A 12006-nucleotide genomic window follows, 5' to 3' on the forward strand; every position below is an offset into this window, starting at 1 on the left:
AGCCGACTTTGCTAGCGATGGTTCACTGACAAAATACGCTCTCATTTGCCGAGACGATAGTTAGCATAGCCTTCAGCTACGTCATTTGCTACGACCTAGCAAGGCGCCATTATCAGTTGCTATTGATATTGTAAATAATGTACAGAGAAGAGCTACGTTCAACATTAATGGATTAAAGTTAAGTATTCCACCATCTGCGTCCGTTTTTCTAAGTTCTAATTTCCTTGTCCTATTCCAGACCTCACGCCAGCCTGCGTGAGCTTAAACGCGTGCCTTTCGGCTTCCTCTAAATTTAGTGGGTTGGTCTCCTGCCAACCCACAACACCAAGAACACTTTTCTTATAGTGTTTAATACTCAGACAAATTTCACCACAGTTGTGACTTCTTCAGTATGATTTTTTTTATTCTTTCTGAAGTATTTTCGCAAGAATATCATGTAGTTCAGGAATACGTTGACATCAGATTTCGTTGTTGTTTAGATTACATATATAGTTTACTATTTTTAAGGATTACGTACCTCAATCGGTAAAAACGGGATCCTTACTGGATCACTTTGGCGTCTGTCTGTCCGTATGTTAAGACCCCATTCTCACACGAACGACTGGAGACGTCAGTTTGAAATGTGTGTCAAATACTTTGGTATCGATTGCTACGATGGCACGGCGTAGGTTGACACTACGACACCGACACCGACGATAGCGCCCTCTAGCAGGCGCTGTCCAGATCTACGAGCTCCGCCGCAGATTCTGCTCATTTGATGAAGAGCAGACGGCCGGGACACTTCGCACCACATTGCAAAGTTACGTATTCTTTTTGCTAGAGTAAAGGTGATTTAAATTCATACTGCAGTACAGACGTGTTTCACCTTTTCCTGCTCCTACTCACTTCCTACATTCGGCGTACCCTTCAGTTACCATTAGCAGAGCCAAGCACCGCCTGGGCGGGATACAAAAAATATTGGGGTCCACAATCCCTTGGAGGTGTAAAAAATCTAAGCTTCTATGTCAATACAATCAAAAGTTCGGTCATTTCGGTTACACATTTTGACACTCGCAAACATACTCATCATAACCTATACGGTACTTCCCGTTGACATAGAATATTGAAATTTGCAAGCAGCAAGGTTCCACTGTACAATGAAACAAAAAAAATTCGTAAATTCTTAATTTGTAATTAAATCACTTAAAAGATTTTTTTTTTTTGCTATTTATTGTCCATCCGACTGTCCCTCGAGCCGTTATGATTTCGTTTTCACAGGGACGGGTCGAGGTATCACGTTGAAATTTATGTCAAATGCTAATTTCTATAGGTCCCTCTGCAGTGTAAAACACTTAAGCTTCCGCGTCCTTGCAGTTAAAAGATACGGCCGTTAATGTCAGATATTTAGATACTCGCAAACTGTCTCATCGAAACCTATCGATGAACTATCGGTATACATAACTAAGTTCGTACGAAACGCTCAGAGTACGGGTCCTACCAGGACTTCTCACGTACTTTCTTTTCTTTAATATTATATGTGCTCTATGGCTGTAAACGAAAGTCATCCACAAGTCAAAATTAATACAGCGTGTGATCTGAAATAGAGGGATGTTACGGTAACGTCTGAATTGAATTTTTGTTAAAAAGGAAACCTTTAAACAGTATAGTACTGTAAAATAATGGCTTAGGCCCTTTTTTTTAGGCTTGTCGTTCCTGTAGTTGACCAGTCTTGAGCTGTGAAAAGTGTGTCTAAACTAACATCAACATAGTAATGTCTATGATTCACCACTGAACACGAGAAAGCGTAATGTAACGCTGTTAAAAATTCCACAATACAGTTTATAAACAGCAACCACAACATACAGTTTTCCAAACCAAAGTGTCATGTAACTTTATCGATGTCCACAAGTCATTTAGAATATAAAAAAAGTAACAGCAACGCATTTAGCAGGCACTAAAAACCTAAATCAGCCCAGGACAGTTAAGCTGCAGCATTGGTAAGAGTAAACCAGACAAGTAATTCAAACGGGGAAAGGAACCTACAGTTTAACGTGGAAGCCAAACAATGTGTTGTTTCCGAAGACTCCTCACATCGTTGGGAGGCAAAGTGTGGATTAAAACGAAGAAGAAGAATTCGTGCTCCCCGATCTCAAGACCTCTCTGATCCAGGTATGCGCTTTAGCTCTAAGCCACCAGACCCAAACTGTACGCATTAATTCGTCTATATGTTGTGATGAGTCAGTTTGTGTCAAAATACTTGACATTAATGACCATACCTATGATCGCATTGTTTTAGAAGCAGAAGTTATTTAGACCGCCAAGGGACCATAGACTTAAGTACTAGACAAATTTCAACTTGATGACACTACCGGTTCCTGGGATAAAGGGTCTTCAGAAACGGACAAGCGGACAAAAAATTGGAAATAAAATAATTTTTTGATATATTTACCAATTAAGATTTTTCGGATGTGTTCCTTTACTTGTACGACAAAACATTGCTTCTTGTCGAATTTCATGGTTTTAAGTCAAATGAAAGTATACTATAGGTCTTAATGAGTGAGTCTGGAGGATCGAAATATGTGACATAAATGCCTATATCTTTTGAGTGATTTGGCTTAGAAGCTTAAATTTTGACACCTCCAAGGGGACATAGACATAACATAAATTTTAACATGATACCTACACCCATTCCTGGGGAAAAAGGTATTAACTGTCGTGTAGACATATGGGCAGAAGGAGAGCAAAGTGATGCTGTAAGGCCTCTGTTTCTTGCTGACTGAGATGCAGAACCCTAAAATGGGGGCATATGCCAGTATTTTAGGAATATACTTTAAAGGTTATATTCTAAACAAAAATTCAATTCAGATGTTGCCTTAAGAGCATTGTGCTGCAGATAACACTTGTGGCTGATTTCTTTTGGCAGGTACAGAGCACACATAATATAAAAAAGAGGTAAAATACGTACATACATAAGTTAAACAACAAAATATAATTTCGTCATATTCCTCATCTGCAGTTAATGTACGTGTATGTATGTGTGTGTGTGTGTATGTGTGTGTGTGTGTGTGTGTGTGTGTGTGTGTGAGAGTATTTCAGGAATAATAGAAGAAGAAACCGACAGAAGATGCCACATCTGTGGTGAAATATGTTTGTTGATTAAACAAAACAAAAATTGTGATCAGCAACAAGGCGGGCCCTCTTTAATTCATTGTTATTTTCTGCGAGCACAAGAACAGAGCTTAAAATTAAATTCTAATAATTACTTTCAGAGTGTAACATTTAAGAATCCACCTTTCGTCTGAGGAGACTGGCCACTGTAATCCTGATGCTTCAATCCTTTGATTTTTGTCGGTGTTTCCTCGCTAACCATGAAGTCCAGCTCTGTGTAACAGGAGACGTGAAGTTTCCACCAACTTGGTAATTATTTGTGTTTTCTCACTGTCACTGAAATTGCTGCCTAATGACGCATTTTTCTATATCGTCAAAGGGATATTTACTTTCTAGTCTGTGCTTCCTCATATTTAAATCCCACTGTGCAAAGAGTCGCTCACTCCTGATGTAGTTCGCACACGATCAGTTTGCCCAACTTTAGAGTTTTGATCGCACGTTCCGTACCTTTTCCATCAGCACAAACATTCATGTGTCTTTCTCATCATTAATTAATTTAATGTGTTAACAGTAAGCGTTCTACGTCATCTGTCTCCTTGCTTGGTTCGCGGGTTGACTACCCGCATTACACTGAGGTGACAAAAGTCATGGGGTACCACCTAACATCGTGCCGAACCTTCTTTTGTCCCGCGTAATGTAGCAATTCGACATGACCTGGAGTCAACAAGTCTTTGGAAGCCATCTGCAGAAATACTGAACCATGCTGCCCTTGCAGCAGTCCATGATTGCGAAAGTGTTGCCAGTTGCCAGATCGCTAGATTCTGTCGCATAAATGTTCGATGGGATTCATGTCGGGCGATCTGGGTGGCCAGCTCATTATCTCCAAGTGTCCAGAATGTTCTTCAAATAAATTGCGAACAAATGGTGGCCTAGCGAAATGATGCATTGGCTTCCATAAAAACACGACGTTCGTGGTTGCAAATCGTCTCCAGATAGCCGAACATACCCATTTCCTGTCAATGTCCGAGTCTGTTGGTCCAGAGTACCCAGTCCACTCCATGTAAACACAGTCTACACTATTATGGAGCCACCAACAGCTTGCACAGGACCTTTTCACAATTTAGGTCCATGGCTTCATGTGGTCTGGGTCATACTTGAAACCTACCAAGAGCTCTTACCAATTAAAATCGGAACTCATCTCACCAGGCCACGGTTTTTCAGTTGTCTAGGGTCAAGCCGATATGGCCACGATCCCACGAGAGGCACTGCAGGCGATGTCGTGCTGTTAATGGGCAGCTGCACACAGCCCATTAACGCCAGATATCACCGCACGGTCCCTCATTGATTTCTGCGGATATTTCACGCAGTATTGAATGTGTTTTGGCACTGACAACTCAACGCAAACGCCGCGCTGCTCTCGGTCATTAAGTGGATGCCACTGCGTTGTCTGTGGTGAGAGGTAATGCCTGAAATTTGGTACTGTCGGCACACTCTTGACACTGGATCTCGGAATATTGAATTCCTAAACGATTTCCGAAATACCTCATGCGTCTAGCTCCAACTACCGTTACGAGCTGAAAGTCTATTGATTCCCGCCGTGCGGCCGTTATCACGTCGAAAACCTTTTCGCAAGAATCAGCTGAGTACAAATGACAGCTCCGCCAATGCAATGCCCTTTTATACCTTGTGTAGGCGATACTACCGCCATCTGTATATGAGCATATCTCTATCCTAACTTCTGTCACCTCAGCGTACTTTGTGCTTTAATGTGGTTGTACCTAAGGAGTTATTTTCATGGGGCAGCCTCAACTGTATAAGTCCAGTTTGTAAGGTAAAGAAACCGTACAACAGTTGCTTAGTTCATAATCTTTTATTGTGTATACGACCAGCTTCGGAACATTTGAAGTTCTATCATTTGATGTAAACTGTAGCAAGGAAAATTGGAGGGGATCCTCAAGTCTGAAATACCCGATAAGGAACTATGCGACTAAAATTTCAAAATTAATATAGAGACCAAGGCATTCCTTACAAATAAAATGGCTTAACCATCTGAGGTTATCCTTATCCCAATAATGTCATGGAATCAATGGTTTCGTATCCAAAGGATAAAAGGGACCTACAGAAAACAAAAGAACTTGAAGACGCGAACATCACGACCGGACACCAAAAATTACCAGAATATCTAAACATATAAAATGGAATAAAAACGGTGGCGGGAAGAAATGGAATACTTCGTGGAATTACATAATTCCGTAAATACGCAAATACAGTTCCCTCATTCTGTTCAAATGGTTCAAATGGCTCTGAGCACTATGGGACTTAACATCTGTGGCCATCAGTCCCCTAGAACTTAGAACTACTTAAACCTAAGTAACCTAAGGACATCACACACATCCATGCCCGATGCAGGATTCGAACCTGCGACCGTAGCGGTCGCGCGGTTCCGGACTGAGCGCCTAGAACCGCTAGACCACCGCGGCCGGCCCTCATTCTGTGCGATCGGGAACACAAACAGGAAAATCATGTACTAATAAATACTGGCTGTGAGTACTAAGGCCGCAAACGAGCCATAGAGCAGGCGCGGTAAGAAACGACATGACATAGATGAACTGTTTTAACTTGAAAGCGGGAAGTAGGCCTAACAATAGAAAGGTGATGGAACCATCACAAGATTAACAGGGAAAAGGACTTGTACATCAAAAAATAAAATAAAACAAAAAATTAAAATGGAATAATATTGAGTTGTACGGACCCCTTAACCTGCCTGGATAATCTCATAATTAACTACAATATTTTTGTGAGACATGTCAGTGCGTTCTTTAATTGTATCGAGAAGGTATGAATGAAGACTTCTTACGATTTCAATTGCTTCAAGAACGCTGAGTATCCGACATTTCTTTGCAGTGCGTGTGAGATAGTTATGTTTTCGCTAATCTGCTGCAGCTCATGCTGGTTTCAATCAAATGCATTGTCACACCTGACATATAAATGGCCACTTAATGCTCTTTAAATCTCGTATAAAAATTCCTGCCTGTCTGATCAATGTATCTGCTCTTACATATCTGGCTTTTATTTCATTCAGTACGATCCACTCCGGTATAGAGAAATGGACGCTTTTTGAAAACTTCAGTATGTTTCAAAATTCTGGTAACTTTAGGTATCTGGCCACGAAGCCCGTTTTTTTCTGAAGTTTTTGGTTCCATTTATCCTTTAGACATGGAATCTTTGGTTCCATGACAATGTTGGAGCGAGGAAGACCTCAGATGATTAAGTGATTTTATTTGTAAGTAACGTGCTGTTATCTCTTCTAATTTATTTTAATTTAGAAATTTTAGTTGCATGGTTTCTTATCTGATAATTCAGACTTGATGATCCTCTCCCATTCTCGTGTAACATAATTTTTTCTCTATCACAGTTTACACCAGATGATGGGACTTTAAGTGTTCTGAAACCGGTCATGTACATAATAGAAAGTTGTGGATTAAGCAGCTGTTGTGCGGTTGCTTCATTTTATAAAACAGTTGAATCTAGTCACTTGATCAGTTTAATTTCCACCAAAGCCGGATACGCAATTCACTTTGTCGATAAATAACTGTCTTAATTTGACATTCATCTTGAGGTCATTGTCCTTCATGAAAGCTCATTTTTTGCACCTGTGTTTGCTTCAATAATAAATATAATTGGAAAAAGAAATTTTCTTCTGCGAAAGACAATTTCTTCTTTTTTCATGCTTACTTATTTCGAAAATGTTTCTCCATTGGCAGCTAAATAATGCACACCCTCAGGACATCTCCGAAACGTATGTGGGTGGAACTGACTTCATAATATTTTGAAGACGAATTCAGGTTTGGAAAAGTACCACCGCCATTCTACAACAATTTCGAGTCAGCTGTTATTAGTAACAATAAGAATTATTTTGAAATAATACATGGTTTACATTCATTTTCTCTGTTCTTTCATTGCACCGTACTTAATCTTGGCTACAACTATTAAATACGGGGAATGTTTGAAAAAATTGATAAAATTTGTATTTTGCTATCAGTCGTTGTATACAAGAAAAACATTTGGTAAAATTAGTGAATCTACAATCGAAATTGTCATTGAGGACTTTTTCTTCTGATATTTTGTACGACTTGGTTACAAACATTTTTAATTCTTCTTTAGATCCACCGCATGCGATAACTGGAAGTGGTGAAGTATCTTAAGATCTTCCCTGTTTGTGACTGTGTATACAGTTTTTTCATGTGTGTTGCTAGGGCAGCTTTATTGAAACGATTGAGTGTGTAGTCGCTGATATTTTCAGTGCATCTTGTATAAAAATTTATGGCAGTATGTATCTTATGTAGTACCTTGATCGAGTTTTACATGTGACTTTACGTACCCCTGAAGCCTATTGTCTAACGTGCAAGATAATATATACGGTATTGTTTGTGGAAATAGCTACTTTCACATTATGTGACTTAAGGAGAGTTGCTGTTTTTCAAGATAACGCAACCCTCAAACGATGGCAACAGATTCAGGTTTTTTCTTCTTCTTTTCCTCTATCATTTAGAAAGAGAACCCATTAATCGCTGGAATTTTCATTACAATGTTGAATTTCTTCTTCCTTTTCTCTGTGTTCAAAGGAATCAATTTGCCTTTGGATACCATGGTTTTATATGTAGCCTTCTTGTGCATATATAAGTTACATGTTGTGTCTGTGATAGTGTTTGTGGTTGTGTAATTATTTTTACTTTTCTTATATATTTTAGAGTTGGTCCTATTTTTCCTGTACATCTTATTGAATAAATGTATGGTTTTACTGCTGTCATTGTTGTCACCTTTGACCAGAATTATAGTGCCATCTACAAATCTTTCGTAGTACAACATGTTTAAAAAACAGGGCTCTTAGCTGCTGAGTGTATTCTGTTCCAGATAATTTACAAAAAAATTGCTAATGTTTCGTATTTGGAAGAGTATTTATGAACAGTTGCTCTGTCGTTTATTTAACACGAAACTGTCTTCGATAGTTCGCCCCTTATTCTCAAGTGTCACGGGATTTATGGAGTTGGTTACAGTTCACAACGGTAACTTAATTTTCATTTTCGGAATTCTTGCAAAATTAAGTTCGGTTTTTACGTGACAGCTCAAACCATTCTCTTTGTTAGGAATTTTCATTGCCACTGCTGAAGGGTTGTCGTAATATAAAATTGCTGAGACGCTGTGGATTGTCGTGATATTGTGGTCAACTAGTATACAATAGTAACTCGGAATGGGCACTATCGCTTCCATTCTTTTCTTAACCTATCCATATTCTGTTACCCGGGAGACGAAACAGAATTGCAGTGATTTGGTACTGTAGATGAGGTCCCATTATTTGGCTGTTAATGAAGTATACTTGTATTGTCTCTGTCATTAGCTCAACTATCATGCTTTTGCACCATCTATACAGGATAGATTCGTGATTTATTTATTATGAACAGATGAGATCTATGTAATTTTTTTCTTCGCGTTCACTTTCCTATTTTGTCACAGAAAAAGCCACAATACTGAATGTCATATCAAGAAATAAACGTAATTCCGTTCATTTGGAGATATGTGAGGCACTATCCGAACCATCTTCAATTGCCAGCTACCTGATTATACAGGCAGAGTTAATTGCCCAACGTTAAGTTAAAGTTTGATGGCAATTTTATATAAATTTCTGTAATCGCACAATGAGTAACCATTTTGAGAACTCTTTCTTTTAGAAACAGAAAAAGCGCAGCGGTACTCCGGCTCATGCAATCCACCAGGTGCTTACTGTTGGCAGCCCTGCCTGAGGAAGGGCCGCGCATAACGGGAGGACGACCCCGCTATCAGATTGGCGACACTGTCGACGTCAACTGCACCTCGGGGAGGTCACGGCCGGCGGCTCAGCTCGCCTGGTTCATCAACGGAGACAGAGTGGTGAGTGCTAGCTGTCACAGTTTTCCACATATTCCTTTCCTCCCCGGTACTGCGCAGAACCATCTCATTCTTCACCTAATCAGTCACCTAATTTTCAACATTCTTCTGCAGCACTACATCTCAAATTCTTCGATTCTCTTCTGCTCTGGTATTCCCACAGTCCATGTTTCACTACCAAACAATGCTTTGCTCAGCCGTACATCCTCAGAAATTTCTTCCTCAGATTAAGGCCTATGTTTAGTACTAGTAGACTGCTTGGTCAGGAATGCCCATTTTGCCAGTGCTGGTCTTCTTTTTATGTCCTTCTTACTCCGTTCGTCATAGGTTATTTTGCTTCCTAGCTAAAAGAATTCCTTAACTTCTTCTACTTCGTGACCATCAATCATTCTTCTTGACTTTCATTCAGGACAGCAATAACATCAGCGACTCTTGTTTTTGATATCATTTTCACCTTGAATTTTAATTCCACTCCTGAACCTTTCATTTATTTCCATCATTGCTTCTTCGATGTTTAGATTGAACAGTAGCGGCGACAGACTACATCCCTGTCTTACACCTCTTTAATCCGAGCACTTCTTCCATGGTCTTCCACTCTTAATATTCCCTCTTGGCAGTTGCACATGTTGTACATTACCCATCTCTGCCTATAACTTACCCTATTTTCCTCAATATTTCGAACATCTTTCATCATTTTACATTGTAGAACGCTTTTTCCAGGTCGACAACTGCTACGAACGTGTTATGATTTTTCTTTAGTGTTGTTTACACTATCAACCCCGACATCAGAATTGCCTCTCTGGTGCCTTTACCTATCCTAAACCAAACTGATTGTCATCTAACACATCCTAAATTTTCTTTTCCATTCATCCGTGTATTATTCTTGTCAGCAACTTGAAAGCATGAGCTGTTAAGCTGATTGTGCGATAATTCTCGAACTTGTCAGGTCTTGCAGTCTTCGGTGTTGTGTGGGGGATATTTTTCCGAAATTCAGATGGTATACCGCCAGACTCACACATTCTACACACCACTTTCCCCAATGATTTAAAAAATTTTGGTGGAATGTTATCTATGCCCTCTGTCTTATTTGATCTTAAGTCTTCCACAGTTCTCTTAAATTCTGATTCTATTACTGGATCCCCAATCTCTTCTAAATCGACTCCTGTTTCTTCTTTTATCACATCAGACCTATCTTCCCCTCATAGAGGCCTTCAATGTACTGTTTCCACATATCCGCTCTCTCCTCTGCATTTAACAGTGGAATTTCCGTTTCAATCTTAATGTTGCTTGCCACTCTTGCTTTTAATTTCACCGAAGCTTGTTTCGACTTTTCTGTGTTCTGAGTCAGTCCTTCCGACAATCATATCACCTTCCTTGGCACCTCTAAAATACAAAAAAACACTGAGAAAGAAAGTACAGTACTACAGAGACATTTTCTGTAGACGTTACAGTAACAATAAATAAAATTAGAAAATATTTTAGAGCTTGCATTTGTTACAGAACAGCTGTTTGATGTAAATTTCATAAAAAGATGATGATGAACACCCTTGGAGGAAAGGCTGTTGTTTGTCTCATGGTTGGAAACTGCTTGTGGACTAGTTACTTGTTAGGGTTATTCAGTAATATTATGAAACAGATGTGACATGAATATACGAAAAAAGCCAGTCACTCAATTAACAATTTTCTAAGAGAAATAAATTTATTTCAGCTGATAATAGTTTGGCGCACACTTGCATCAAGTGTCAAATAATTCCTGATAACTTGCAATGAGCTAGATGCCAGAGCAGATCTAAGCATATAAAAAAATACTCATTGTTTTATTCGTGGCTGTCTTTTTTGGCACCACTGTTATTATTTTTCAGAATAAAATTCAGTCGGCATTTGCAAATATAGTTTATTATGCTTTACCGTTTTCCACAAGTTAATTTGTCATCTGCCGCAGCCTACAAAATCATGGATATTTTATATTATATTACTTATATTGTATATAACATGCACTGAAGAGCTGGTACACCTGCCTAATATCGTGTAGGGCCCCACGAGCACGCGGAATTGCCTCAACACGACATGGCATGGACTCAAGTAATATCTAATGTAGGGCTGGAGGTACCTGACACATTGAATGTTGCTCCGCTGTCCATAAATCCACAAGAGTACGAGGGGGTGGAGATCTCTTCTGAACAGCACGTTGCGACGCATCCCAGATACGCTCAATAATGTTCAGCAGCGCGGGGTAGCCGTGAGGTCCGAGGCGCCTTGTCACGGTTTGCGCGGCTCCCCCCGTCGGAGGTTCGAGTCCCCCCTTGGGCGTGGGTGTGTGTGTTGACCTTAACGTAAGTTAGTTTAAGTTAGATGAAGTGTTGCGTAAGCCTAGGGGCCGATGACCTCAGCAGTTTGATCTCATAATCCTTACCACAAATTCCCAAATTTTCCAAAATAACGTTCATTTTGGGGAGGTCGGTGGGCAGCGTAAGTGTTTAAACTCAGAAGAGTGTTCTGGGGCCACTCTATAGCAATTCTGGACGTGTGGGATGTCGCATTGCTCTACTGGAACTGCCCAAGTCCGTCGGAATGTACAGTGGACATGAATGGATGCAGGATCAGAGAGGACGCTTACGTACGTGTCACCTGTCAGAGTCGTATCTAGACATATCAGGGGTTCCATATCACTCCAACTGCACACGCCACACCTCATTTCAGAGGCTCCTTCTGCATGAACAGACCCGTGCTGACATACAGGCTCCATGGATTCATGAGGTTGTCTCTATACCCGTACACGTCCATCCGCTCCATACAATTTGATACGAGACTCGTCCGACCGGGCAACATGTCTGCAGTCATTAACTGTCCAATGTCGGTGTTGACAGGCCCAGGTTGTGCAGTCATGAAGGGTACACTAGTCGGCCGTCGCTCCGAAAGCGCATATCGATAATGTTTCGTTGAATGATTTGCAGGCTAACACTTGCTGATGGCCCAGCATTGAAATCGGCAGCG

At 40.2% G+C, this 12006-nt stretch overlaps 1 protein-coding gene across 1 annotated transcript in view; it reads left to right on the forward strand.

The window, feature by feature from the left end:
* LOC124803224 overlaps window positions 1-12006 on the forward strand; it is a 176851-nt gene that overhangs the window by 50243 nt on the left and 114602 nt on the right. Inside the window, exon 4 of the mRNA XM_047264404.1 lies at window positions 8879-9015. Coding sequence (XP_047120360.1) covers window positions 8879-9015 — 137 coding nt within the window. The remainder of the gene's footprint in view (window positions 1-8878; window positions 9016-12006) is intronic.

This window comes from Schistocerca piceifrons, chromosome 6, assembly GCF_021461385.2.
Source record: "Schistocerca piceifrons isolate TAMUIC-IGC-003096 chromosome 6, iqSchPice1.1, whole genome shotgun sequence".
In the NCBI taxonomy this organism is placed as follows: domain Eukaryota; kingdom Metazoa; phylum Arthropoda; class Insecta; order Orthoptera; family Acrididae; genus Schistocerca; species Schistocerca piceifrons.